Source organism: Astatotilapia calliptera, chromosome 8, assembly GCF_964374335.1.
Source record: "Astatotilapia calliptera chromosome 8, fAstCal68.1, whole genome shotgun sequence".
Classification (NCBI taxonomy): Eukaryota; Metazoa; Chordata; class Actinopteri; order Cichliformes; family Cichlidae; genus Astatotilapia; species Astatotilapia calliptera.
In genome coordinates, this window is record NC_137429.1 from 10,492,441 (window position 1) to 10,520,085 (window position 27,645).

Genomic DNA, 27,645 nt, shown 5'->3' on the forward strand with positions numbered 1-27,645 from the left:
CACCTGTTCCATATTACTCAGATAGGGAATCCTCTTAGACTTCACCATTCCTGCACGACAGGAAGAGGGAGAGAGAGATTATAAAAATGTGGTTTAAGAGAAAGGGTCTGCTCTGAATTTTATACCAGACATTTTTGCTACGCGGAGCCTAGCAGGGCTGGCTGTTGGTCGATTCTGTCTGCTTCATGCGGCACATAAAGAATGGAAATGATTTTATCATCTGTTCATTCATCAGTTTTCGACTGCTTATTTGGGTCATGGGTGTAGGAGGGCATCGGTTTTAGCAGATCTGCCCAGACTTCCCTCTGCCTGGCCATTACCTGCAGTTCTTTCAGTAGGCATTGCCAAGCCAGCAGAGAGATGTAGATTACATCTCTCCAGTGTGTCCCGAATCTCCACGAAACACTTCACCTAGGAGATGTCTAGAAGGCATCTTAGATAAATGCCCAGACCTCTTCAGCTGGGTAATTTTAATGCAGAGGAACAGCAGTTCTACTTTGAGCCCCTCCCGAACGACTGAGCTCCTTACCCTATCTCTTAAGGGCGAGCTCAGACACCCTTCAGAGGAAGCTTATTTCTGCCACTTTATATCTCAAGCAAAAATCCCACATTTACTTATTCTATCGTATTAAATTTGAGAAATTGTTACTTTGCTGTAAAGTAAATGAAAATTTACTACTTCTTTTTTCGGCAACTCAATTTCTAATTTCTGAGATTTTTTTTTAACATTGAGAAATTTACTATGATATTGTATTGAATCACTCTGCATCCCTTTGCATAAACATAACTCATTTGTAACCTGTTAAATTTAAGCAGCATAATAAATGTATGGAGTGTAAAAGGTGTTAAAAATAGGGGGGCGCTTGGTCTCATATAATAGTTAACTGTCCTTTTAATATACTGTAGGTGTGCAATAACAACAAGAACTGTCACTGTGAGGCTCACTGGGCGCCTCCCTTCTGTGACAAGGCAGGTTTCGGTGGGAGTGTGGACAGTGGTCCGATCAGGCAAGCAGGTAAGTCAGTAGCTGTTACACCACAGGAGTGATTTATTACATTTCAGGTCATTAAATTTAAAGGTTTTCAGAGTGTCATTTTTCAGCATTTTTACCATAATATACAATAAATTGTGGACTTATGTTTAGACACAAACTCCATGTGAGAAATCCTGAAATTCTGAAGTAATAATGGAATAAACTTGGAGAATACTCCCAAAACTTTTGTGTGTGTTTCTGAGCAGACAATGGGAATCTGACAGTGGGCATTCTGGTAGCTCTACTCGTCGTCCTGGGTGCCGGTCTGACCATGTGCATCAAGAGAAAAACTCTACTGAGACTTCTATTTACAAGCAAAAAAAATCCAATAGAGAAGATCAGGTGTGTTTTCAGCCCGTAATAGTGGAATGATTTCTAGATATAATGCATCTTTTTTGTAACAGATCAAGGTCCGTAAATGAAAACAACAGGTGCCATTGAGCGGGCGAGTCTTTATGATTGGTCACACTGTGAATCCAATTACAGTGGTGAATTTACTTTTGATTGCACAGTTTAAATTATATTACTATTGTAACTGGTGTATGATTAATATAATAAAGTATTTAATTACAGATATATAATTTCTCCTTTATATTACAGATCAGTAAGCGCCGCAATCAGTGGACCAACAGCTCCTAACCAGCCTCCATCAGCAAGCTTAACCTCTCCATCCCGACCGGCACCGCCTCTGCCTCACAGTGCCACCATCTTCAAGGTCACTAGATTGCACACATCTGCTTTTGACCGGCCGATCGCATACACACCAATAGATGTGGCTCTGACAAATGGAGGATGAGCAATAGATTATCCTTGCTGTTTTATTTTTCCTGGAATGCCGCAGCTGTTTCGACAGCGCACATCATTCTCAACTAGATTGACGTGCTGTTTTCACACAAATGGCAGCTCATTCAAATCCAATTAAATCATCCTTTTCCATATGGACTTGTAGAGGAGGTTGTGATAATGGAGTCTGTGGCGAGCAGCATGTTCAGGCACTCTAATACATTTCATGTCATTAACAACTGTCTGTTAAGAGAGAAACTGATTCATCTGCACATGAAGAATGTTGATGCAGCTGCTTAGTTGACTTCTAAAGCCATCTTGTTGCTCGTAATTGCAAGGCAGAAACCGCATTTTGCTGTACTTGTGTGCCTACATCGCTGTATGCCTTTACCTCCCCCCCTACATTATTGCCCTGACTTAGTTTGTAATGGGAAGTGACCCGTGATCGATCGAGTTAGGGGCTGCTGAAGGATAAGAGAAACTGTGTCAGAAGAGCCTTTTGTGTTGCAGGGTGGCACACAAGTGGAGTAAGCTGTTGTGCATTACCATGAGATTGGTGTTTTCAGTTAGTGGCATGTGGTTTTCATTTGGGGTCAACGGTAAAAAGAGAGAGGATGTAAGGCTGTTTGATGTAGGCACAGAGCAGGTGAGGTCATTTTCCAGTTGTTGGGAGCTGCATTAAACTGCCGCCTGAATGCATGTGTGCCTGCCTTTGTATGTCTTATATTGTGTTTAAGCTGTGCACATCTGGACAGGTTTAAATATCAAGCAAGACTCATATTTTGGCTCTTTAGCTGTGTTCATCTTTTAAGAAGCCCAAGCGAGTGCTCATGGGATAGTCGTGGTCTTTTCCCTTTATGAAGTCACCTGATGTCGACTCGGGGGAATAGAGAGCAACTAAGTGGGAGTGTTTGATTTATGTATCTTTGAAAGCATCAGGAAGGACAGCAGAGGAAGACGAGGAGATTATCATGATTGTTTCTGATAGGAAGCAGACGGTTTCTCTTCTGACAAACTCTTTCAACTTTAATCTCTCTGTAGCCTCCTCACCGAGGGCCAGAGGCGGGGCTCCCACCGGCCCCCTTCCCTCCCCACAGCCTGCATAGACTGCCCCAGTGCCCTCCAGTTCACCTTAGCCACCCAGTCCCTCTTTCCCTTACCGTGTCCCTCTCCCCTGGCCCTGGGCAACCGAGACCCCCAGTCCCTCCTCCTCACCGAGCCCCTCCACCTCACATCCACGTCGCACCCAGAGGGGCGTCATTTCACAGTGCATCACACCACAACTCTTGCAGGATGGTCATGGTGAGTGAATTTCCTGTTTCCTCAGTTGGAAACATTTTATTCGATGATGTTACTTACTGTAATTTCGCCACCGCTGTGTCTGGGGAGCTTTTACTCGCTACCCAGGCCTGTAATACCCAACCGGGGAAATGATGATGTTCGATGCACTTTCAAATTGCTGTTTTTTGATGTCGACTGTTTTCATGGTTCTTTCGTGTGCTATAAAAGCAGAGGCATGTTGACAGTTATGCACAGTCACATAAAATAACGAGGTTAGCCCAGGAGCTAGCGCCATCCAAGCAAAGCTTGAGCTCTACAACAAAAACCACAACATAAATAATAAAAATGGAGCCAGACTCACAGGAGGGGAGCGTGTGAGGGCAGCAACTGCAAGGAGCAAGTATGTACAAATATCACAGGGTGGCAAACTTATTGCCACTGTTATTGCATGGGCTTTAGTTATGGCATTGCAGGGTTTCAAAACTGAGAGGAACAGAAAGCCAAATAGTAATTCTTATTTGACTTTAAACTGATTTGATTTGTACTCTTGGAGGTACTCAAGCCCAAAGAGACAGAAGTAAAAAGAGCCAATCTAAATGATTTGAGTGTTTGAGTGTTGTTAAAAAGACAGAAACTGATTGGAGATCATTGGTGCACGATTCTTTCAGGCTCAGATGAACAAGGTTGGATCTCAGACAAAAATTGTCGGCATTCATTTCCAGCCTTGGCTGCTTTTATGTTTCGGTTCTGTAACATTGAATATTATCGAAAACGTTTGCAAATGTCACCTTTGCCTGTGGAAAAAGCATAAAGGTCATCCATTGTTACTAATTGATCAAGAAAACTGAACATAATTGAACCCCAGCGACCCCAGGAATACTGCCGAATTTCTTTTTTTGCATTAAATATCTATAATGTATTTATGTTGAAACTACCATATACATAAAAAACAAATAACAACGTGAGAAAACAAAGATTTAATCATATAACAAATGTCTTCCAGGTGACAGTTACAATAGGTGACAAATGCTGTGTATTGCACAAGATGCCAGAAAAAACACACAGAGACACAAAGCACAATACAGCGTGCATGATAACATCTTCTAAAAAGCAGATTGATAATATATAGTATTGACTGCTGGAGAATTTTTAAAAAGCACCCGTCGATTTCATAAAAGCTCATACACCTGTTCAAAATGTGGCGTACAGAAGCTCTTGGCTGTTTTTACTTTAAGAAGTAGGCCCTCTCAGCTGCTCCTATTAAATGGCAAAGTGATTCCTGTTGGCAGCAGGCTTCATCAACTGTATCTTTAGCAGCTGTTTGGCAGCTCCAGGATGTTAACAAAGAACATAAGTCATGAGTGAAATCTCTCTGCTGCGGGCTTTGAAGCACTGTTAAATGTGAGAGCTCCACCTGAGTAAGTGAGCGGGGTTTTAGACAGACTGTTTTGTGGGTGTGTGAGGTCTGAGGTTCATCCCTGTTGATCCTTTCTCTCTGTGGTGTTTGTGGAAATGTCTCCTTAGCCCAGGAGAAGAGTAGGGAATGAATCATGATCTCTGTATTCTAGAGAAGATTTAAACAGCATGATAGTTTTCCTGTTATTAGTTGGTTAGAGAAGACCGCGTCGGCGCCTCAAAGAGAAGCTCAAAGAAAAGCTCAAAGAAAAGCAGGCATTGGCTATAATTATCTGACTGTTAGTGCCACCTGGTGGTGAGTTTCCATCATTATTTAAAAGTGTCTGTCCTTTAATAGGAATTGGAGAAGCCCAGTCCTCCTCAGAAACCTCTACCTGCTGATCCAAGGGGGTCTCGACTGGTGCGAAGTCCCTCTGTTCAGCAGAGCCAAACCGCAGGCCAAGGACCTCCTAGTGTCTGTGGCCCTGTGCCTGCCGTACCCAGACCTCCACGTCCTATCCCACACCTCAACAGGTGGGTTCAAACCTTACCTGGATATATTTAACTCGCTGAAACATTTTTTTTACTTTTTTTTTCCACTTTTCTCTTCCTCTAGGCCGAGTCCCAAGCACCCCCCAACACTACCAAAGCCTTGCATTATTGCCAACGTCAAATACAGCAGCTGAGATTTTGGCCAGAAGGGACATTGTTATGATAAGACTGAAACGATTTGCACTATGAAAACTCTGAAAAACCTTAAAAAGGTGGTGGCTTCTCTGAGTTTTGAATCAGGAGACCTGCCGTGTCCCTTTTGGTGCTCTGTCTCTGAATGGTGCTACGAGTCTGAGCTCAGGTACATGTAAAGTATTTATATTCAGTATTTATTGCCACGCAGTGCACTGTGCCAGACACTTTTAAGACATGGTAGCAACTTTGAATTTTGAATTACTTGTTTTCGTTTCGCGCCTTCACATCAGCCGACGTTTATGAAGGAGAGCGATCTGTGAAATTGTGCCAACGGAGACGCTTTTGTGGAATGTGTTTAAATGAAGGGAACCCTTTACATTGTGGTTTTGTTTTGCGTCATAAGTGAAGAATTTCAAAAGAGTTGTGCAATGATAGATGGGAGCATCAAACAACATTTGTAGTATTTTTTTTTTTTTAATCCACTGGGGTTTTCTTGAAGGGTAACGCTCTGCATAGCAACTTTGGGCCATCTGACAAGGCTTGAAACAACTGCAGCAAAGGAGATTGTGATATTAATACAACAGATCTTTGATGCGTTCTGCAATCAAGAAGACGGGTCGTTTCTTGGCTCAAAAATGAAATCCAGGCCTGTTCCTTTTTCTTCGTCATTTTTATCACGGAAAGGTAACAAATTCAACTGTGAAATGTCACTGATTTGCCATTTCCTTTTCATTTGCAAGGCCCAATATGCACTCTTGAGGGATCCGGGTACAGAGATCTAAAATGAGCCAAGATCAAGAAAGTATCCCTCAGAAAGAGTAAACCTATCTGAAATATTTGCTTTGCTAAAGGTCATGTGTGTTTTTAATTTTTTTTTCCCTTCTATGCTTGCTGCACCAAGGACTAGATTAAATCATGGAATCACTGATGACTTGCTTAAAGGTGTTCCTCGCATGTAAACAGCCAAAGTCTGGCTGCGGTGTTCATATGTGCATTTTAAGTCATGTTTTTATCTAACTGGAAAGGACAGTTTTACTTGATAAGAAAACATTTTTAGATTTCATTCTGCCACAGAAATGATGTTTAATGGTTACTCAGTATATGCTGACTCACTCAAGTGTATCTGGGCTTCTGTTCATTTTTTAGTTTTCCTTTTTTTTTTTTTTTAACATTTCTACTTTACATATTTTAGATAATCTTTTAAAAAATGAACACTGTTTTATCATTTTGGTTTACTTAATGTTTTTGCTGGATTGCAGTGCTTCATATATAAATACATATATACATCCACAATGAGCAACATTTCCTTTGAGCACCGCTGTTGTTCACAAATATGTCTGCTAAAAACTGATATGGATAGAATTTTGTTACTTTTGATACTCTTTATAATAATGCACTAGTTTTACATGCATTGCTTTATTTACTTTGCTTTTTCAATGCTGTCTGTCTATGCCTAATAGAGACCTGTTTGTATGTTACATTGTATGTTCTTTGTATGTTGTGTTACAGGTGAGCACATTTTTTTCATGGAGAATTTTTGTTAAGGATTGTTCTTTAAGGCATCATATGTAAAACAAAAACAAAAAAACACTTAAAGTGTCTGTGTCTGATCATGGTATTTTAAACAATCAGTATTAGTAAACCTGTTTTTTACACTGAAAACATTTGTTATTGACTTTTTATGCTTTTTTTATTACATTCACAGAAACACAGGCGACACTTGAACTCATCAATTAAAGATTCAAAACTGAAAAAAACAATGACATGTTCATTCCACAAGCCTGAGCCAGTGTAAATACAAAAAGATTTCATCCAGCTTCACATTTCAAAACCTCAGTGTCAGAACCCTCTGGCACTTTTTATGCTTAATAAACCAATTTTAAATTACATTTCAAATAATAAACATTATAATAAGGGTGATCTAACATTTTAGAGCAGCATTTATTTTCAGAAAAGTCTAAGGCTTCATACTTGCTGTAAAAGCTTATCTCATTTTAATGCTGTGAGCCTTTTTCTTAAAGCAATTTGACAAGGTCTCCATAGGGGATAGAAATAAGGCTTAAATCAATAGAACTGCTTACTATCAGGATTCGCTTGCAGTGATGTGGTGGAGTTAAGTGGTTGTGTGTAATTAAAAGGATACTGAAAGGAAACTTTGGGGAGGAAATCTCTTGTTGATAAGAAATTGAGGCCGCGCGCTAACGAAGACAAATGTTTCTGATGAGCTTTTGAAATCAGCCTCAGCCAGCATTTTCTAATTAGTCACATTTTATTTGTCAGTGGGTGAGACGTAGTGTCACCTCAGTGAAGTGTCTAAACATTGGGTTTAAAAGCTTTAAATAATGATCAAAATTACTGACATATCTGTTTTTGGCTGCTCTCAGGAGCTTTAGCTCTATTTTTTACAGATTTGCTGTTTATCAGGAGCTGAAATAGTTTCATTTATTACTCTGATAAAGGTAAGGTGATTTGTAAATGAACGCCAATTATGTAAGAATATAATTGTAACATTAAATAAAGTTAAAAATGGAATTCCAGCTAACATTTAAATATAAAAACAATAATAATCATCTATATACAGCCTGCTGACTACTGCTGAAATTCTAATACACTTTAATGAGCTTGTACCTTTCAACGTTACATGAAAAGATATTTTTAGAGATATTGTTACTGGTGGCAACAACGACGCCATAAGTGTCCTCACTGCTTTACACGTGATTTCATGATAATATGCAGGCGATTATGACAGTCTCTCGGACGTGCTTATTGGTGCATGTGAAGCTCTACGCAAATCAAAACACGTGTGAAACCACGCTGAGATGAAATTACGCACCGATGGACATTGCGCGCACCAAGCTCCAAAGTGGACAGCTGCGAACTTTGAACAGCTTTAAGTAAAACATTAAAAACAAAAGCCTCAGCAAAAGGATTCTCTCACCTTGTACTCCGTCCAAATACGCGAACATAGCGTGGGATTTTTGTTTTTTTAAACGCCAGATGGAAAGGCACACAGTCTGTTTTTCTATGCTTCCGATTTGAGAAGAATGGACCTGTAGTTGGAGTGGAAGAAGAAAACTTAATGCGCACTAGTCCTGATAAACCCGTATGTCATGTGGGAGGAAAATAATTTGGCAGAGCCGAACGTTTGTCCTGACCGTGAAGAAAGTCCCGCAGAAGACACTTTTGGATTTGGAGATGATCTGGAGTTAAATCAGTTCGATGGATTGCCCTTTTCCTCGCGTTACTACAAGTTACTGAAGGAGAGGAAAACTCTGAGTGTGTGGAAGGTCAGATGTCAGTTTGAGGATGCTCTTGCAAACAACCAGTTGGTTATTGTGTCCGGGGCAGCAAAGACTGGCAGGAGTACACAGGTAAGAGTGTAGTCAGTGTTATTATTATTTTAGTAAGGAAATTTTTACATTCAATTTATGAACCTGGACTTATGTACAGGATGAATGTGGAGCTTCATAATAATGGGGCGTTTACCAGAGCATAACCTACATTGTATAAATTACACATGCTTAATCCAATGTTCCCTGCGATTTGATATATTTAGGACTACCGTTTGTCACTCAGTGTTGCCATGCTTGTGTGAACAGAAGCTGCCCAGCTCAGCAGATGATGTTGTGTCACTGTGAAGCTGTGTAAACTCCTGTCTGCCTGACCATCAGTCTGCACAAAGGCTCCAGCAGGGGTGTTAGGGGACCTCCAGCTGCTAAGCCCTGATCCGCTGGAGCCGACACATGCTGCCAAAGCAGTTTTGCATTATGAGCGATAATAGCATAGGATATCTCCTGTCACAGTTTGTTTTGCTGTGTGCTCAAACAAAAGCTGTTGGGATAATCTGAAAAGGACTCTTGTGAGTGAGAAAAAACAGCTGATGTGGTAGAAAACATTCTCTTGTTTAATATTTGAGGTAGTACTGATGTCCTGAATCATATTTTACTATAAAGACTTTTTAAGCTTTTATCAATGATCTTCTTTCAGATCCCTCAGTGGTGTGCAGAGTTCTGTCTGTCTGCCCAGTATCAGCATGGTATGGTTGTGTGCACTCAGACCGGCAAACAGCAGGCTGTAGATCTGGCCTTGCGTGTCGCTGATGAAATGGACGTCAACATAGGCCATGAAGTTGGTTACACCATCCCTCTGGAGACCTGCTGCTCCTCTGACACTGTTTTGAGGTTTGTTAATGAGCTCTTACTGTGTCTATTTCACTGCCAGCAGTGGACTATCATTTGAATATAATCCACAAATTTCCCCTTTCATTCTTAAATTTTTTCCTTTCCTCTATTCCTTATTAATTGATGGAAGCTCACTGCTGACAAAGGACAGAGCTCATTCTTGATCTAAATAAAGTCGACCAGTTCAAAGGAAATTATGCGCCTAATATTCAACGACTCTTGTTATGTTATGTTATTGTCCCAAATGTCAAACACTCAGTAGTAGAATCCTCCGAAATATTGCAATATTAAACTGGACAAGTGGAGGACAAAAGAGGAAGTGGTAGACCTAAAGATATGTAAATCTTTAAGAAGACCTGCCATAACGCTTGAAAGATGCGTCTGACCCTTAGTCGATACTAAGGGTCAGACGGCAGCCAACATCCAAAGAGGAGCTTTGAATGTCCTTCAAGAAGCCTGGAGAACTGTTTGTGAAGCTAACTTAAAGAAATGACGTGAAAGCTTGACTGAGAGAGTTCAGGGTATGTAGAAGAGTGAAGGTGGTTGCACCAAATATTGACTTTTAACCACATTAGAAATGTACAAACTCTGTTTTTACAGTATCCTATTATCCATTTTCCCAGTAAAATGAGATGTGTATATATAGAGAGAAATGAAAGATGGCTCAAGACTTTTGCACAGTACTGCATCTAATATATCAATGCACACTAAACACTTTTTGCTTTTGAAACTTGTGCTGGGCTTTGCACATGATCTAGTTTTAATCAAGTAAATGTTAGTAATAGAAACGATCATCTCTGAGTGTTATTTCCTACAGTGCCATGTGCAAATGACCCCTATTCTCACTTATTTTATAGAATATGTGCATCATTTTCACAGCATGGTGTAAAGCTAAAGAGCCAGATAATATTTAGGAGTATGACACGGAGAAATGAAAGGGAGCTAAAAGAGGGTAAATACTGGTCTCACCAGTCAGCCAGAGATCCACTTTACATAAAAGATAATATTACTGCTAGATGTTTAAATCAGCAGCTGCAAAAAAATTAAGACTTAAAACTTAAAAGGGTTTTAGCTGTTCCCAAGTGTGTGTGTGTGTTGGGGGGGGGGGGCTGTGCTGTGTGTACTTTTAACTAACAGGCTCAAGCAAAATGGTGGCAAATTGACCGTATCTTATTCCTGTTTTATAAACCTCTATTATTAACCCTCCTGATCACTTTGGTTTATCAGGTACTGCACTGATGATATGTTGCTGAGAGAGATGATGTCTGACCCTTTTCTTGAGCACTACGGGGTCATAATCATTGACCAGGCCCATGAAAGGACGGTTGGCACAGACATTCTGTTGGGTCTCCTCAAGGACATCCTGCTGCAGAGGCCTGAGCTCAGGGTGGTGGTTCTCACTGTGCCGCCCATGACAGACAAGCTTCTGAGACATTATGGCAGTGTCCTGCATATCAGTCTAGAGTCCTCATGCACTGCTGAAGTTGTGCACAGCAACAACGGCAACAAAGACTACTTCTACTCAACACTGAGACTCGTGCTGGAGATCCATCGGACCAAAGAGGGTGGAGATGTTTTTGTATTTTTAGGCTCAGTTGAGGTAAAAGATTTTATATTTCAAACAGCTCTTTGACTGTGCTAATGCCTGTTGTGATCTGGTTTAAATTTCGCTCCCACTACCTCCTGCAGGAGGTCCACTGTGCCTATAGTATACTCCAAAGAGAAGGGACCAGGTTGGGTGGACAGTTGGGACAAATGGTACTTGTAGTCCTGTGCTCAGGCCAAGGAGGGCTACTTCCTGTCCTGCCTGAGCAGTCATGCTCCACAAAGTCCAGAAAGGTTTTTCTCAGTACCCGTCAAGGTGAGGATGCATGGTGGGCTACAGAGTCTGTCAAATTTGTCATTGACACAGGAGTCCAGAAGAAAATGGTAAGTTAATTCCAAAGTGATGTAGCAATCTTAAATGAGCATTCCTCTGATATTAATTAGCACTGTTTTTACTTTTATGTAAAGGTGTACAATCCGAGAGTAAGAGCTAGCTCAGAGGTCCTTCAACCCATCAGTCAATGCCAGGCAGACATTCGCAAGCAGCTGTCTGGACCATCAGGTATAAGGACGATCTGATATGGTATAATGTCATGTCATCTCCTCACTTGGCAATACTTAAAGCAGTTATCTAAAAAGTTTCTTCTTTGAAAAAATGTAAGCTGCCATCTTTGGTAACTAAATCTGATGCTTCTTGGGTTAGAAACAACAGAAAAGACTAAAGCAGACTGGTTAATTTATCATCCTTTCATTCATTTGGATAATTTTCATACTTGCAGATTTGGACATATTACAATATTAATTAATATTTGGACTTAAGAAAGCCAAAGAAAAAACTTCCCAGCATTATTTAAAAAAAGCAAAATAAACAAACACAAAATTTAAGTGCAACGGTTTTACTGATTTTTTTCCTCTAGGTAAATGCTTCTGCCTGTATCCAGAAGCAAGCCTAACTTCTGCAGAGAACTCCCCACAGATCTTGGAGTCCAACATTACACCGACAGTTCTTTTCCTCAAAAGGATGGAGATAGCAGGCCTTGGACAGTGCAGTTTCATCGACAGACCAGGTAAAATATCTGTCCAGAGGTGTTGCCACTGGAACACATGCAGGACAACAAGAAGTTTTGTTCTTTATTTTAGTTTTTACTGGTTCCCACTAACAGCATCTCTCTCACAACCCAAGCCAAAGATTCGCATGTGGGAGGTTTTTGACTCAGGAAGGGCTCTGTGTAGCTGTTTGAGCCCAGTCATCCATGACTTAGCTGAGCTGACAGCCCAGCTACTAACCATTGTCTGTGCTCTGACCCACCCTAACATGAACAGAAGAGGCCAGCTCATTAACGATTACACAACATGTCTCATGTATTGCAGTGCCAGACGAGCACAATGAAAAGGAAGTCCATGCCAAAAGTGCTGTAATATTTTTTTGAAAATGTGGGACAAAAGGCACTTGCTATATAAATTATATTTTCTCTATAGGAAAGAAATAAAAGCCGAAGGCATTTGATTTGTGATGAGTGTGTCTTTGATTATTCAGATGACACAAGTTGCTGTTGATATTTTATCCCCCTTAATAGATATAGCAATGAAATGTGTGAAATTTTAAAATATTCCATTTGTTGTTGCAGATCCAGAGGGTCTCATGCAGGCACTGGAGGAGCTCGATTACCTTGCAGCTTTAGACGATGATGGCAACTTGTCTGAAATTGGCATCATAATGTCTGAAATCCCTCTGGAACCTCAGATGGCCAAAGCGCTGCTAGCATCCTGCGAGTTTGACTGTGTGAGTGAGATGCTGACAATCACAGCCATGTTGTCAGGTACGTACGTTTTACATTTTCCCATTCCAGAATTTAAGATTAGTTACAAGTGAGGATCCTTTGACTGGTTTGTAGAATCACCAGGTGGACAGCGTAGTATTGGCTCATCTGCAGTTTCTGATGCTCTTTGGTGAGAGTGGTTTCTCTCAGTGAAGTCGACCTTGTTTGTTGTTGTGTTTTAGCACCAAGCTGCTTTGTGGAGCCGCCTGCTGCCATGAGCCACGAGGCAGTCCAGTGTCACAGGAAGTTCCAGCACCCTGAAGGAGATCACTTCACCCTCATAAACATCTACAACGCCTACAAACAAAACCAGAGAGAACAATGTAAGACTGTCATTGAACAGAACCAATCTATTCTCTTCAAGAGATAAGTCTCATCAGCCACTTCATTATTTATACCTTACAGCTTTATTTCTTCATAGCATTGGTTCAATAAGGTGCTGGAAACATTCCTCTGTAATGTTCAAGGAACAGATTAAAGATGATTTGAGCTTTATTTATTTGAACATTATCCTGCTGGAAGCAGCCAAGATAATGAGCCAGTACAGTGTGGTCATAAAGGGATAGACACGGTGAGTAACAATACTCAAGTAGGCCGCGGCAGTTAAATGATGCTTGATTGGTTGTAAGGGGCGGAGAGTGTGCCAAGAAAATATCCCTTAGACCAGCAGCCTGGACTGTTGATGCAGGGCAGGATGAATTAATGCATTCGTGGTGTTTATGCCATCCAAATTTCAGAGCGGAAACCAAAGCTTAACAGACTCAACATTCCTAGTCTTCCATTGTCCAATTTTGTTGAGCCTGTGCAAATTGTAGCAATTTAGTTCAATTGTTTTTTGCTCTTAAATCTGGTGTGGTCTTCTGCTCCTTCAAAGTTCAACATTTGTGCATTCAGAGATGATCTTCTGCATACCTTGGTTGAATCAAGTGCTTATATGAGTTACTGTTGCTTTTGTATCAGGTCGAAACAGTGTGCCCCTCACTTGTTGTTACTGTTTTGGCCATTCTTTGTAAACCCTAGAGATTGTTGTGTGGAAAAATCCCCATTTTGGCAAAATCAGCAGTTTCTGAGATATTCAGACCAGCCCGTCAGGTATAACAACCATACTACATTTAAAGTCACTTAATCTTTCTTCCCCATTCTGATGCTCGCTCCGAACTTCAGCTAGGTCACCTTGACCATGCCTAAATGCATTGGGCTGCTGCTGCCATGTGATTTGATAAATTAAGGTATTTGCATCAATGAGCAGGTGGTGAAACAGGTGTACCTAATGAAATAACTGATGACTTGATCTTTGTTCTCTACTGTGGTAAATTAAAACTAGATTCAAAGAATGTGTTATCCTATGGGACAGATGTTACATTTCAGTTTCATGAAGAATTATAACCAGATGGATCAGAATAAACTATCTATTCTAAAAATTAACGCAAAAAACAGTTAAAAGAAGACATTAAAAATGTTTTTAAAAAAAGCTAAAATGTGTATGTTAATACCAAATGCATTCTCATTTAAGCCCAAGAACAAACTTTCGATTCCGAGAGGCAAACTGCTTGAAATTTTAGTAAATCATATTACGATACTCTTGAATTAATTAATTAATTAATTACCTCCACATTGTCATTTTTCCACTCAATCTGATCTATTTAAAAGGCATTAGGAATTAAACTGTTTTTACTGTGATAGAAACTTGACGTAAATACTGCTGACCACAGCGCTTCTCTCTCTGTGCATGATGTTTTCTCCCAGATTTGACTACTGAAAAGTGGTGCCAGGACTATTTTCTAGATCATTCTGCGTTGAGGACAGCCGATTCCATTAGATCAGAGTTGACTGACACACTGAACAGAATTGAGCTCCCCATTTCTGAACCCTCCTTTGGAACCAAGACCAACACTCACAACATCAAAAGAGCTCTGCTGGCTGGATTCTTCATGCAGGTACAGAAAAACAAAATGTCAATATCAATGAATTTACCTCCAGCAATTCAATTGTGTTCAAGTTTACGAGGCCTGTTCTTTTCCCAGATTGCTCGAGATGTGGACGGATCAGGCAACTACTTCATTCTTGCACATAAGCACATGGCCCAGGTGCACCCACACTCCTGCTACGGGGCTCAGTCACACAAGCTGGGACTGCCTGAGTGGGTTGTTTTCAATGAGTACATCCTTTCAGAAAACTGCATGAGAATAGTCTCGGAAATTTCCCCGCAAGCGTAAGTCAATTGATTTTTACCCCAAATCCCCATCAGAACAGTTGTGTACAGATTAGAACTGAGGTCTCAAGGATTACCTGTCGTGTAGTGCAGAGGTAAAACAAACATGTTTATTACTGCAGTAAGCATGAGCCATTTGATCTCATTTTAATTTGAATATTTTTAATCTCTTTATCTACACAATATCTTGTGTTGACACAAATGTTTTACATTTAATATTGGTTTTCAAATTTCTCTTTTAGGTTCGTTGAAATTGCACCACTGTACTTCTTCTACAATCTGCCCCCTAGCGAAAGCAAAGATATACTGCAAGACATGTTGGACCCACAGGGATCCAAAAACCGCAAAGAGAAGAAACAGGAAGCTGCAACAACAAGTGGTGACGTAAACAGTGGCTGTGCAGCAGTGACACAGACGTATGACAGATGTATGATTCAGTAAACTGAAAAATCACAAATTTAGACTGCAAATGCATGAATGCTTGTAAGACATTTGTATAATTAATACAGTAAAGCTTAATTTATTACATTAAATTACTCATGTGTACTACCCAATGTGCTTACAGTGCTGAGAAGGCAAAGATGTCTGTGCTGTAAATATAGAAAAGTTTGCAGTTTAATAGTTGTGATCTAAAAACAATGAGTGAGGGGGTTTTCCGCAACACTGCTTAGGTGTGGACTTTATGCGCACTGTCATTTGATATACCTCACAGGCAAAAAAAAATATGTTCGAGCAGAAAGTAATTTGTCTCCTATGTACTTCCCTATTATGCAAAGTTGTAAATGCCAGTATACCTTCACATCCAAGGATCTGATTTTAAAGCTGAAATACGTATGAAACAACTTGCTCAGAATAACTGTGCTTTGCTCATTTATCTTAGAACGTACATCAAGGAAAGTCTGCTCTTGAAGGGATGAAACACGTAGCTGAATGTTAAAAACCACATACCTACAGTGTTACAATACCACTCATTTGCTCTGTAGCCATTACTCCCATTCTTCTGTTTACCACAACTTAACACCAAACTCATCTCATTTTGAAGTCTTCCTATAAACACCTTTGATATGCAGTTGCATGTAGTTTCTTCCAGTATTCAAGTATGCGATTATTCCCTATGTCTTTACAATTTGTACAAACTGTCTTTAAAATTTCTAAAAATGGGTAAACTATCGCCCTACATATTCTAAATATGAATACACGCATTCCTAAAGTCAACTGTACAAAAATTGAATATACTGAATGTTTTTCAGAAGCTTGAAAGCTGTCACTGTGTCCATAGGTGTCTTGGTTTATTGTGAAGGTCACACTGATAGATATTCTTTGAGTTTCTCCATGATGGCAGGCATTCTGTCTGTGGGTATCAGCATCACAGTCCTAAAAGGCTTCATGGGCACATCCGTAAATGACCACCTCCCACTTAAACAGGAGTCTGCCTCTTCTTGGACTGTGTAGTGGAACTTCAAGATGGCTTGCTGTAAGGCAAACACGGACCAGGCTTGAAATCAGAGTATAAATATATTGAATAGGTTATCAGATGGCTGTTTAAATAAATATTTATCTGAAGTTTGACATGAGTTAACGAAATGCTGTATTATTACCCAGATACTGTTAAGTAAGTAGCCCTGTGTATAATAAATATTTAGTTAAAACCTTGAAATCTGTGCAGGTTTTTTTCCCCCCGCTTTACCTCATAAAAGAATTCCTCCTCTGCATTGACAAACATGTATTCCTCTTTGGGAGCTCCTCCTGTGGCTGGGATGCTCTTGGTCTCTTCTCTACAGGTCTTGCTGATAATCAGGCAGTAGTGGCACCTCCCACTGGGCTTATTTGTCCTCTGAGCTTCAGCGATTTCTTCCCTAAAGGACCGTAACATGAAAATCTTTTAACCCACACAAATGGATGTTTTTCCTAGTTTTTATTAAAAATAAATACAGAATGGAATCATTTCCAAATCTCACCACCATATTTTATTAATAGAACACAAAACATCAAATGTTTCATAAATAAAATAAAAAAGTATTTTGAATTTGATGACCGCAACATGTATTAAAACGTTGGGATGAGAGCAATAAAAAGGTGGAAAAGTAAGTGGTATTAAAAAGAAAAAGCTGGAATCATTTATAGCCAATTAGGTTAACTGGTAAATATCAGTTCCCAGATGTTCAACAGTTGTTAAGAGGGGATCCTACACTATAGTAATCATGGACCTGTCCCAACATTTAAGATGTGTTGCTGCTAATATATTTCATGCAATACTAAAAAGGTCTCAGTTTAAACATTTGATATATTTCATACATTCTACTGTGAATAAAATGCTGATTTATAAGATTTGCAAAGTATTGCACATGTTCTGTCTTATTTCAATGTTTTCAAACACCATCCTGACCATCTTCTACCTGCTCTCACTCCAATAACAAAACACTAAAGATGGAATGAGAAGGTAAAGCAGAACTTACTGGAGCTGTTTGTGCAGTGGAAGGGCAATCTGTGGAGGCACATTGATGAAGCGCTCACTTAGCAGCAGCCCCACAGGCTTGCTGTTATCATTAAAGATCTTCTCCAGCTGTTCTGTCACAATATGAGAAGCATTCTTCTCACACTGATCCACAATCAGCTCCTTCACCTCCTCCACACATTGTACACCCTGTGAACAGTTCCACACGTAGGTATGACAATTTATATTTAAAAAAACAAAACAAAAAACACTGACATATTCCAGCCCATTCAAGACTAATTCGTTTTAGTTTGCTAGTCATCTGACCTTTCTCTCTGTGAGGTTGAGCATGGTGATGAAGCCAAACACTTCATTTGGGTCGTCATCATCGTCGCTGTCTTCGGGCACCTCAGCTTGCTGGAGCATAGTAGAGAGACAAGTAAATAAACAGCTGCTAAGAAATGAATGTGAATGAGCATGAATATCAAGCTTGGGTTTTAAATGATTTTTTTCCCTGTTCCTTTTCCTGGTGGAATGATTGCACAACATAAATCTTTTAAAAAAGAAAACACTTTGGTGCACAAATTTGAATTTATTCCAGCCTAATGTTGCCATCCACTTTGTACAATGTAGCAATGCTGTTAGCAGAAAAGCAGCTCCAGAGCATCATGCTGCCACCACCATGTTTGAAAGTACCGGTATAGTGTTCTTAGGTTCAAAGGATTCTCTGTGGACAGTGAATTGACGCTGGTGTTCCAGCAGTTTCCAGTTCACGGCTTGAACTTTGGTGGTTCCTGAACATCCAAAACAACTCTCAAAACAACTCATCTCAGGGTGACAGTTTAAGTCTTTGTCCAGATGTTGGCAAAGTAGTCCCACATTCGAATAACTGCTCTAGTATTGCTGTTAAAAATAAACTACCAGTTGTAGTAAATAATGATTACAAATAAGATAAATAGGCCTTGGCCTCATCTAGTCAAGACACTGTATAACCTTCAACACCCCTAATCAAAAATGTAAATAAATGTATGTATATATTTCAGCCCTTTGGTTCCTCATGTTTGCTTCTGATCCCATTTGGATTAATAAAACTCCAAAAGAAATTCAAACATGCACTCCCAAATGCAGTTTTTTTTAAGTCATTAAGATGTGTGCAGTATGCATAGTTTGCATTAAGATGAACAGTTCAAAGAAATCACTGAAAGCCCAAATTTTCATAACATATATTTCCTTGATCATGTATGTAAACTTCTGAGCACAGCTGTTTTTGGGTTGAAACTGGAGAAATAAACAAAAATAATGAACAAATCCTTTTTATATTTAACTACCGAGTTACTCACCTTGACGACACTTCCAACATGATTTTGTTGGATGATGATGTCTGTCATCTCTGATGTATTCACATGAGCTTTTAAGAAAAGCTGGATCCAAACATAACAGAAATGACGTCAGTGACAGCTGCTTGCACACAGTATTTGAAACGTGAAATAACAATAGTGAACCCAAACCTGCTGCAGCAGCTTCTTTATGCCGTTGAAGTCATTGTCTGAGATGGTGTGAGCTTCAAAGTCTACAACGACCTCCTGAAAGCGTAGAAGTCGTAATTGCAAGTTTTATTGTAACCCATTCTCTGATTAGTTGTGCGAAACTTTCCGATATGAGTTTCACAGGGTTAACTTATTACAGCGTATTCAAGTACAGTATCTTCGAAATAACATTTTCTAGTATATTAGTTATTTCTTTTCTCACATGATTAACCAAAAAAGTATTTTCATGAGCATTCCCGTTCACATTAGCCCTACTGCTGACTTAGCTAACTAGTTAGCAAGGCCATGCCTCCCTTCTAAGACGTGTTTGTTCTTTTACCTCATTAATTTCCTCATCTGACGCCTCACTGTCCTCTTCTCCGGAATCGTCTTCCTCCTCTGGATTCTCATCGGAGCTGTTGTCACTTTCCTCGGGTTTTTCACCAAAACCTACTGCCCTTTTCTTAGCCAATGAAGCCATGCTGCAAACTTAAAACACACGTGTCTACTAAGTGGGCGGGGCAAAGACTAGCAACTATCAGCTACGAAACTAAAACCCTGAAGCCGCCATTATGGCTCCACATATACACGGCTTGCCGCTTATTAAATCCACATTCAGAGCTTCAATGTCGGCTTGTCGCCTGTTGGTGAAATGGAATAAACCATTCTATAAAACGGGGACGAAAATAAATTCAGATGCCCCCGAACTCTTTGTCACGTGTAGTAGATATTAATTTAAATTATTGATACTATATTTTTAAATTAAATAAACACATTCTTGTAATATTACTTGTAATACGATTATTTTACAAGGTTAGTAAATTAGACAGTGTTCTGTCTCCCCTCCTCGACCGTGGATGATGAAAGTCTGAATGAACACTAGAGGTACATAAATTTTGCCTAATATTTCGTCTTTTTCACCGTTTGTACTTCGTGTCACTGTAGCTATACGCGGATAAAATATTCGCTTCTATCACACTTTATCACAGACAGGTTCTGTTAATGGCTACCGTAGATAGTCTGTCATGCACCGTCTCTTGCTAGGGTAAACAAGAACACTCTTACGGAAGAAGACACTAAACATACACTTTCAACTAAAATGGCCCATTCGCTTAATTTATTCGCTGTTCATGTACAGTCTTATGATCATGACTCAACAACAGTCTTATCAGCATGTGACCGTTTTAGGGTGTAACGTTGCTTAAAGTGCCTTCACACCCACTGTCCTCAGTGTTTTTGTAGCTTTAAGCCTGTGACTTTACATTATTGCAGACCTTAGTAAACCTATTTTACCTTAGTTTGTTCGGAATTAACCATCTTTGTTATTTTAATAATCCAGTGTTTCAAGATGCGTGTATTGCTGCTTAAAGAACCAAAAGATGGAGAGTCTGGACCTGATCCCTATATTAAGGTACACGCCCTTTACAGTTAAATCAACTAACCTTTAACCAGTTTCTTAAAATTTGTCAGTTGAACAGTTATTATTTTCACTCCGAAGGAGCTGGAATCACGAGGACATAAAGGAACCCTACTTCCGGTGCTGTCTTTTAAGTTTGTGTCATTAAACACTTTGACAGATAAGGTAAATTGTTGTTCCATTGTCCTTTCATTAATTCGTTCATTTTAACAGTTTGCATATTCAATGGATTTATGTATTTGTTGCTTATTCCAGCTTTTCCAACCAGAGAAATACGGTGGGCTCATATTTACCAGTCCAAGAGCAGTGGAGGCTGTAAGGATGTGTTTGGAAGAGGATGAAAGAAGGGAAGGTGATAAACATTACTTTTCTCCAAGCTTCTGTATATCATTGATATAAATGACTTTTTTTTGGTAAAGATCTTAAAAATACAAGTTAAGTTTGTGTAGTACATTTCTGTAATGCCCAGTGTATGTTGTGCTTTTGAGAATGGCACAAAGCAGTGAAAAACAAATGGAACACCAAGTCCATCTATGTGGTTGGGAAGGCCACCGCTTCATTAGGTGAGTCACATCTATGGACAAAGGTAATTTCTCCCAGAATCCTCCTTTGCGTCTTGAGCTCCTTGTAAACTTGTGCTAATTGCACCAGAGTGTGTCGGGCACCTGGTGCTCATAGTGATGTGTGAAATGCTTTGTCTACCTTCAGCCATTTGTTATACACAAGTGACAGTTTGTCGTTAGTGATTGTTCTGTGTCTTTACAAAACAAGCAGGTGCAACAATTTCTACATGTGTGCTTTAGCTTCTTCTTTTCAGTAACATTTGACAGTGGGTTTTTATTTTGAGTCTCTCAGTGAGTTTCTAATTTAGTTATTGAATTAGTTGAAACGATTGAATGTGTTTTCTCTGCCACACTCTTATGTCAGTATTTAGCAGACTGTGCAAAAGTATTGAGCCACCCTCATTTCTTTGTATTTTACTTCCAAGGACTCAGACGTCCTTGTAATTCTTCAAAGTGCTCTTGAGTTACTCATCCAGGCTTTCAGAAAGTCTTTCAAATTTGTCTTTTGACATTTGCTGGTTTTTCCACTTATTTTCAATCCAGGCTTTGTACTGTGCCATTTTCAGAGGAATGTGGTTTGGTTGTTAAGCCACTTAACACTGGCCTATGAATGCATCAAGTATAAAAAAATGCACCCAAGTCAAGGAATGAACAATTGTTGTGTCTACACATAGCAGATAACTTAGAAAAGACTAGACCGTAATGTCTTTTTAGTGTTTTCTGCTTTTAAAAACATCGCTGCGCCTATTTCCCATTTTCTAGCAAAATATAAATAAATGTGGGGTGGTTCAAGAATTTACCACATTACTGTAAAGCTTATCAATTTTTTTCCTTTTCATGATTTTTATCCCATACAGTACAGAATCTAGGTCTGAACCCTTTGGGAGAGGACACAGGGACAGCAGAGGTGCTATCACGACGTATTATTGAACGTACGGCGTAAATTTGGAGTCTCACATTCCTCACAGTTTAATTTTAATAGTAATTTTATGATTGCTCTTATTACTCATATGATCTCACGTATAATTCCCGTCATAGGAGAGGCCACCAATATCCCACCGCTTTTTTTCCCCTGTGGCTCAATCAAAAGGGAAGTCTTGCCCACGGCTTTAAGGGAAAATGGTAAGCATTCCCCCTGTTGTGCCTGACAATTAAAAGTCAAGGTGATAAAATTCCCATTGGGATTATTCTAATTATAAAATAATAATTGCACTATCTTTATCACTGTTGGGATCTGTTTCTTTGTTTCCAGGAGTGCCCCTAGAGACATTAACTGTCTATCAAACAGCAGAGCATCCCAATCTGGAGAAAAATCTAAAGAACTATTTCAAAGAGCAGGTAAAGTGTCATTCTTATTGCTTGTATTTATTTATTTGTTTCAATATAGCAGCTGTTCATTTGTTTGTGTGCTTATAGGGCATTCCAGCAAGCATAGCTTTCTTCAGTCCATCAGGAGTGAAGTTTTGCCTTGAAGTGGTGCGGAGGCTCTCGGCTGAACAGCTGACTCAAATAAAGGTGCATCTTCCTCACAGTCATACACAGATAGATTTAAATAATGCATGAATCTGAAGTGCTTAACAGAGCTTTACTCACATAAATGTCTTTGTTTCCAGTTTGCAGCCATAGGGCCTACTACACAAGATGCAATAGCAGCAGAAGGCCTTTGTGTCAGCTGCACTGCAGAAAAGCCAACAGCTGAACACCTGGCGATAGCGATAGCTAAAACTCTGCAGTGACCAGCTTTTAAAATCCACCTGCCTCATCTTTGGTGTTTGTTGTTATTATACATGTAAATATGTACTGTTATTTGTGTATTTTACTGGTTTACTGCTCATCTTTATTGTTGTTGGACACATGATTCTGCTATTTTTGCACTGAAAGAAAAAAGTTATTTTTTGCAGCACCAGAGCCAGGAAAGTCTAAGATAAAATTATAATTAGCTTTATATGATGTAAGAAAATGACTGAGAAAATAAAAGGCAATCATTGTGATAATATTGAAGGTTTTGTCTGTGGTAATTGCTTGTGTGTGTTTGTGTGTTTATTTCCTGTTCAACACAGTGCTTGCAGGGGTCATCCCTGTCTTTTACTGTCCACATGAAAGTGAAGGTTTTAACATCTTTCCACGGATCAGCTGCAGTCCATTTAAAACCACTGAAGCTTGTATAACATAACCACAGAGAAAGAGTCAAATTGAGCAGTTGTAGATTGTAAAAGTTTACTTTTCACGCAGAGGTGAAGAAAGCAGGTTACATCTGTAGAGTCACACCTCTGAGGGGTGTGGAGAAGCAAAGGATTTGCTTATAAAGCAGCGTTGCTCCTCACTCGTCATCATCTCATCTTGCATATAGACCTGGGAGTACACCGCTAAAGGACACGATGCTGAATTTAATCCAGCTGATATTTATGTTCTTTTTGACCAACATTAGCGCAACTGATGCAGAGAAACTTTTCCATAATCGGGATCATTCTGATACACAGACACTTAATTCTCACAAAGCTCAGGCTATAACAGACAAGTACACAGCTGAGGTATATTGTTTTTTTTTCTTCTTTTTTGACTTCCTGTGTTTCTCAAACGTCAGCATCCATTTAACCAGACACAGGATTTGTCTAATGTAACCCGTGTCTTGTTTTAGTTATTTCTCTCTAGATATGGATTCCTCAAGCCAGTTAACTGGGAGGAGGTTCGGTTTGAGGATTCAGACACCTCTTTCAGTGGTGACTTCCTCGACGATCTTCAAGCCACAATCCAGGAGGGAACCTCAGCGTCTTACTCGAGGGCTGCTCATCGAGCTGGTGATCAGCAGGGCTATAACCGTCAAAATGAGAACCAAGCCTTTATTTCAGCACTTAAAGAGTTTCAGAGGGTTTCAGGTCTGCCTGTTACAGGGGTGTTTGATGAGGCCACCAAGTTAGCAATGAACAAACCAAGGTGTGGAGTCCCTGATAAAGAGACTGGTCTGACCATCCCTGTCATCACTACAGCACCTCAGAGCAGTGGTGACTTTGATTTTGAAAACAGTACCACTGACAGTTTTACTGAGACCAACAGGAACAACACAGCAAGTGACATAATCAGTGGCACTTCTTTAGGTACTGCAAATTTCTCTGAAGACAACATATTAAATTTTAATGATACAGACGGTGTGTTCACAGCCATTTCCAATGACACCAGCATGAATTATACAACGGAGCTTTTAAAGATCACTTCCCTAAACAGCTCGCACGACAGCAGACCGGGCAGCCAAACGGGGAATATCAGTGCGAACGCGCATCCGAGTGAAGCAGTGAGACGCAAGAAGGAACCTCTCGCAAGTCTCATATCCAAAAGCAGGCGGAAGAGAGATTTGACTCCAACTGGCCACATGGCTTTTTCCAAGAAGGTGTTAAACTGGAGGCTGATAGGAGAAGGCTACAGCAGCCAGCTGACTATTGACGACCAGAGATATATCTTCAGACTGGCTTTCAGGATGTGGAGTGAGGTGTCGCCACTGGAATTTGTGGAGGATACACATGCCCCATTGGAGGATGTTGACATCAGGCTGGGATTTGGTACAGGTGGGTTTTAGTCAATGTTTATTTGCTTCATTGCAGCATGAAAGCTACTTTTGGCTGCTCCTTTATTCACAGGGGCCACAGCAGGTAGCTCCGCATGTCTGGTTTGGCAGAGATTTATGCCAGATGCCCTTCCTGACACAACCCCAAAAGGATTTGTGTCTTCTCCTGAGATGACACTGGGGATCTTTCACTTGTTAGGTGGATATGTAAATCACTATTTTTCTGAATAAAATGTGGAATGTTTAGATTTGATCCTTCACATCACTAGTCTGTGAAGGTTAATTTCTCATTTCAGGATAAAAAAGTTAAAGGATGTTATCTCCTTGGCCACATATATGTTTAAGACTAATAAAACATCTGTTAATGAGGCTTATTAAACACAAAAACTAAGTAAACCACCACCAGTCTTCTTAGACTGGCCCTTCTTAGGGTCATGTGTATGTATGTCTGAAGAGGATCATTAATGTTTCCACTGTACCTCCTTTTTGTGCCAAATAACATATTGCATCGTTGTGAAATTCTTTCATAGGAAGGCATCTGGGATGTAATCAGAAGTTCGATGGCACTGGTCAAGAATTTGCCCATGCTTGGTTCCTGGGTGATATACACTTTGATGATGATGAGCACTTCACAACTCCCAATGTTGGCAGTGGAATCAGCCTTCTCAAAGTAATTATATTACCGCACGATCAAAGGAACTGCCAGATTGAAATAATTCCAGTGATTAACAACGCATTGCTCTAACAACGCCTTAAAAATATTAAACCCGTTCAGGTAGCAGTTCATGAGATTGGCCATGTTTTGGGTCTACCTCACATATATAGACCCGGATCCATAATGCAGCCCAGCTATCTACCGCAGGAGTCCAGCTTTGAAATGGACTGGATGGACAGAAAAGCTATACAGCAACTCTATGGTACATGGTTACAGCACCATCTAGTGGTTACTTATACACTCTTAGAGAAATGCACTTTGCTGTATTTTTGCCCTAATTGTCTGACGCAAACCCTTTTTTTTGCCCCACCTGTTGTGCTTGCATTTGACACCAGGAGGCTGTAAAGGTCGGTTCAACACGGTGTTTGATTGGATCAGAAAGGAGAAGACACCCTATGGGGAGGTGGTGATCCGCTTTAACACCTATTTCATGAGAGATGGCTGGTACTGGCTGTATGAGAACAGAAATAATAGAACGCGTTATGGTGATCCAGTTCCGCTGCAAACTGGCTGGCATGGGATCCCAATGGATGGAGTAGATGCACATGTCCATGTCTGGTCCAGGAGAAGAGATGCTGTATATTTCTTCAGAGGTACACTAAGTGGAGAGTTATACTGTTTGAAAAGAGTTAGTGAACAAATGAATACTTGGTGAAAATGTAATTAACTTATTTATCTACAGGTACTCAGTTCTGGAGGTATGATAGTGAGAACGACCAGGTGTTTGGACAAGACTCTGAAGGCCACCATTATCCGAGGTTAATCTCTGAAGGATTCCCAGGGGTGCCAAGTCCTATTGACACAGCCTTTTATGACAGGAGGGACTCCCACATCTACTTCTTTAAAAACAATCTTGTAAGTGCAATATTACCTGGCTGTCAGATATTATTACACTAATACAAGAGCAAAGACATGAGGTTCAGTAAGAAAGTAAATTAGGAAATATTCATGAAGTGCTTAAATGACAAGCTGGAATGATGTGGTTCGATATTAAAACACACAGACCATTATACATTATACATTATTTAGACTTAAAATGTGGCTTAGGCTTAATGGTCATTAATCAAACTGTTTCCATCTGTGGTTTGCAATCTAGCAATACCGATTAGCAGAACATGCAGATATAAAAAGCAGAGTCCTGGAGAAAACCCAAGCTAATTAATTGTTTCTTAGGATTATGAGGGAATGTCTTCAAGCAAACAAATGCACTAAAGTTCCTCTGTGAATTGTTTGCATTGTATAATTGAATTGATTTCTGCATAACAAAAAAAAGAGCAATTATCTCTTTGAACAGGTGTATGCATTCAGCATGGAAGCCAACAACTTGGCAAGAGGGTTCCCAAAAAACATCAGAGACATTTTCCCTCCTGTGGTGAACACAGACCATCCAGATGGCAACATTGACGCTGCCTACTTCTCCTACACTCACAATGCCATCTTTCTACTCAAGGGCATACGCTTCTGGCAAGTAGTGGGCAGTCGTGATCGCTGGCGACGGCCCTTTCTGCCACGAAATGGCCTGCTGCCACATAAGGAGGTGGATCAGCATTGGTTTGATATCTGCAATGTTCATCCCACTGCACTCAAACTAACCCGCTGAGAGTGTTGCAGCAGAGATGTGATAGAGCTTGCTAAAGTTTGCATATGTGATCTACTGATTTCGTTTTATGTACACATATTGTCAAGCTGCAATAACTGTCTAATTTCTAGGAGACAACAACAATTTTGAATTTTGTTGGCTAATTTTCACCGAGGTGTGTTATTTATATATGTAACAGCTGCTCTTTCATTCCTTTTCTCTTTTTCGGAGCAGTGCTGAATGCATTCTGCCACAAAAACAATCCTAAAGGACTTCCTATTATTGAGATATTCAGAGAATACATGTATGTATAATGTAGATAAAGCCAATAAATGTTTTGCTGAGCTGCTCAAAATGATATTTGATGTGCTTACTGTAAGTGCACTGTGTAGGAAAATGCTTTCAAATGGCAAATGTGCAAAATAACATTAAAACAGGCTTGTGCGTACTGTGAAGTGACTTCTTATGTCACATGTAATCTTAAGAAAACCTCTAAGAAGATTTGTGGTATTATGAGTGTATAAAAATAGAATTTTGCTCAAAGTGGAAGAGCTGGTTTCAGGGTAAAATTACAGATTGAAAGCATCTTTCCTTTGACGTAACAATATTGAAGAAAAAAAAGACATCAGATTTGTATCCTCGGATTGTTTCTTTTTGGTACAGTATGTGCCTGGAAGGGATACAACATTATTCTCTCAACTTAGATTGATGATCGAGGTGTAGATATGTACTAGTCCCTATTGGCACGACTGGATGATTTGATAATTCTATATTTGTACGAAACTCTCAATTCCTGTAAATTATACTTGTAGAAATCCACATCTGCCTGTAGGCATGAAAGAAAGAACGAAAGAAGTGACCTGGAAGCCATGAAACTTCGTCTTTATTAAAAACCCTTAAAAGTTAAGAGCAACT

General features: G+C 39.8%; 4 protein-coding genes across 8 annotated transcripts in view; 3 read left to right on the forward strand and 1 right to left on the reverse strand.

Annotated features, from left to right (window-relative positions):
- adam12a (ADAM metallopeptidase domain 12a) overlaps nucleotides 1-5,327 on the forward strand; it is a 75,129-nt gene extending 69,802 nt beyond the window's left edge. Inside the window, exons 18-23 of one of the 2 annotated variants that reach the window (XM_026178433.2) lie at nucleotides 907-1,015; nucleotides 1,237-1,375; nucleotides 1,634-1,748; nucleotides 2,858-3,118; nucleotides 4,851-5,026; nucleotides 5,109-5,327. In XM_026178433.2, the coding sequence (XP_026034218.1) occupies nucleotides 907-1,015; nucleotides 1,237-1,375; nucleotides 1,634-1,748; nucleotides 2,858-3,118; nucleotides 4,851-5,026; nucleotides 5,109-5,178 (870 nt within the window). In that variant the 3' untranslated portion in view covers nucleotides 5,179-5,327. The remainder of the gene's footprint in view (nucleotides 1-906; nucleotides 1,016-1,236; nucleotides 1,376-1,633; nucleotides 1,749-2,857; nucleotides 3,119-4,850; nucleotides 5,027-5,108) is intronic. The other variant, XM_026178434.2, reaches the window with a different exon arrangement.
- A 2,654-nt stretch (nucleotides 5,328-7,981) lies between these two features.
- dhx32a (DEAH (Asp-Glu-Ala-His) box polypeptide 32a) lies at nucleotides 7,982-15,387 on the forward strand. 2 transcript variants are annotated; one of them, XM_026178435.2, is made up of 11 exons: nucleotides 7,982-8,550; nucleotides 9,167-9,360; nucleotides 10,588-10,960; nucleotides 11,050-11,289; nucleotides 11,374-11,467; nucleotides 11,823-11,972; nucleotides 12,534-12,725; nucleotides 12,908-13,048; nucleotides 14,472-14,662; nucleotides 14,750-14,937; nucleotides 15,180-15,387. In XM_026178435.2, the coding sequence occupies exons 1-11, from the start codon at nucleotides 8,290-8,292 to the stop codon at nucleotides 15,376-15,378; spliced, it is 2,223 nt and encodes a 740-aa protein (XP_026034220.1). In that variant the 5' UTR covers nucleotides 7,982-8,289; the 3' UTR covers nucleotides 15,379-15,387. The 2 variants fall into 2 exon arrangements, with proteins under 2 accessions (XP_026034220.1, XP_080161553.1); XM_080305427.1 differs by lacking the exon at nucleotides 7,982-8,550 and adding an exon at nucleotides 8,884-9,038.
- bccip (BRCA2 and CDKN1A interacting protein) lies at nucleotides 15,083-19,514 on the reverse strand. 2 transcript variants are annotated; one of them, XM_080305430.1, is made up of 7 exons: nucleotides 19,238-19,514; nucleotides 18,880-18,954; nucleotides 18,712-18,792; nucleotides 17,699-17,788; nucleotides 17,394-17,581; nucleotides 16,625-16,793; nucleotides 15,083-16,432 (listed from the first exon to the last, which is right to left on the reverse strand). In XM_080305430.1, exons 1-7 carry the CDS (start codon nucleotides 19,376-19,378, stop codon nucleotides 16,397-16,399), a joined length of 780 nt encoding a protein of 259 aa, XP_080161556.1. In that variant the 5' UTR covers nucleotides 19,379-19,514; the 3' UTR covers nucleotides 15,083-16,396. The 2 variants fall into 2 exon arrangements, with proteins under 2 accessions (XP_080161556.1, XP_026034221.1); XM_026178436.2 differs by having other exon boundaries at nucleotides 15,083-16,409; nucleotides 19,238-19,506.
- A 19-nt stretch (nucleotides 19,515-19,533) lies between these two features.
- Nucleotides 19,534-27,178, forward strand: LOC113028284 (matrix metallopeptidase-21). Of its 2 annotated transcripts, XM_080305429.1 has the most exons (16): nucleotides 19,534-19,782; nucleotides 20,237-20,308; nucleotides 20,396-20,479; nucleotides 20,570-20,666; nucleotides 20,803-20,877; nucleotides 21,735-21,809; nucleotides 21,916-21,999; nucleotides 22,130-22,215; nucleotides 22,294-22,366; nucleotides 22,488-22,536; nucleotides 23,530-24,437; nucleotides 24,967-25,106; nucleotides 25,212-25,353; nucleotides 25,487-25,744; nucleotides 25,834-26,006; nucleotides 26,446-27,085. In XM_080305429.1, the coding sequence occupies exons 2-16, from the start codon at nucleotides 20,246-20,248 to the stop codon at nucleotides 26,749-26,751; spliced, it is 2,613 nt and encodes an 870-aa protein (XP_080161555.1). In that variant the 5' UTR covers nucleotides 19,534-19,782; nucleotides 20,237-20,245; the 3' UTR covers nucleotides 26,752-27,085. The 2 variants fall into 2 exon arrangements, with proteins under 2 accessions (XP_080161555.1, XP_080161554.1); XM_080305428.1 differs by lacking the exons at nucleotides 19,534-19,782; nucleotides 20,237-20,308; nucleotides 20,396-20,479; ... (5 more) ...; nucleotides 22,294-22,366; nucleotides 22,488-22,536 and adding an exon at nucleotides 22,609-23,408 and having other exon boundaries at nucleotides 23,516-24,437; nucleotides 26,446-27,178.
- Nucleotides 27,179-27,645: the final 467 nt, after the last annotated feature.

What these genes read in the sequence shown, in the direction of transcription:
- dhx32a (XM_026178435.2), top strand. Translation starts at nt 8,290, where the DNA reads ATGTGGGAGGAAAATAATTTGGCAGAGCCGAACGTTTGTCCTGACCGT. An exon ending in ACAAAACCAGAGAGAACAAT is followed by an intron (nt 13,049 to 14,471) that starts GTAAGACTGTCA and finishes GTTTTCTCCCAG; the next exon opens with ATTTGACTACTGAAAAGTGG. An exon ending in TGGCTGGATTCTTCATGCAG is followed by an intron (nt 14,663 to 14,749) that starts GTACAGAAAAAC and finishes TTCTTTTCCCAG; the next exon opens with ATTGCTCGAGATGTGGACGG.
- bccip (XM_026178436.2), bottom strand. Translation starts at nt 19,378, where the DNA reads ATGGCTTCATTGGCTAAGAAAAGGGCAGTAGGTTTTGGTGAAAAACCC. An exon ending in TAAAGAAGCTGCTGCAGCAG is followed by an intron (nt 18,793 to 18,879) that starts GTTTGGGTTCAC and finishes GTTTGGATCCAG; the next exon opens with CTTTTCTTAAAAGCTCATGT. An exon ending in AGGAGGAATTCTTTTATGAG is followed by an intron (nt 16,410 to 16,624) that starts GTAAAGCGGGGG and finishes TTTGCCTTACAG; the next exon opens with CAAGCCATCTTGAAGTTCCA.
- LOC113028284 (XM_080305429.1), top strand. Translation starts at nt 20,246, where the DNA reads ATGCGTGTATTGCTGCTTAAAGAACCAAAAGATGGAGAGTCTGGACCT. An exon ending in CAGGCTGGGATTTGGTACAG is followed by an intron (nt 24,438 to 24,966) that starts GTGGGTTTTAGT and finishes ATTCTTTCATAG; the next exon opens with GAAGGCATCTGGGATGTAAT. An exon ending in AGCTATACAGCAACTCTATG is followed by an intron (nt 25,354 to 25,486) that starts GTACATGGTTAC and finishes ATTTGACACCAG; the next exon opens with GAGGCTGTAAAGGTCGGTTC.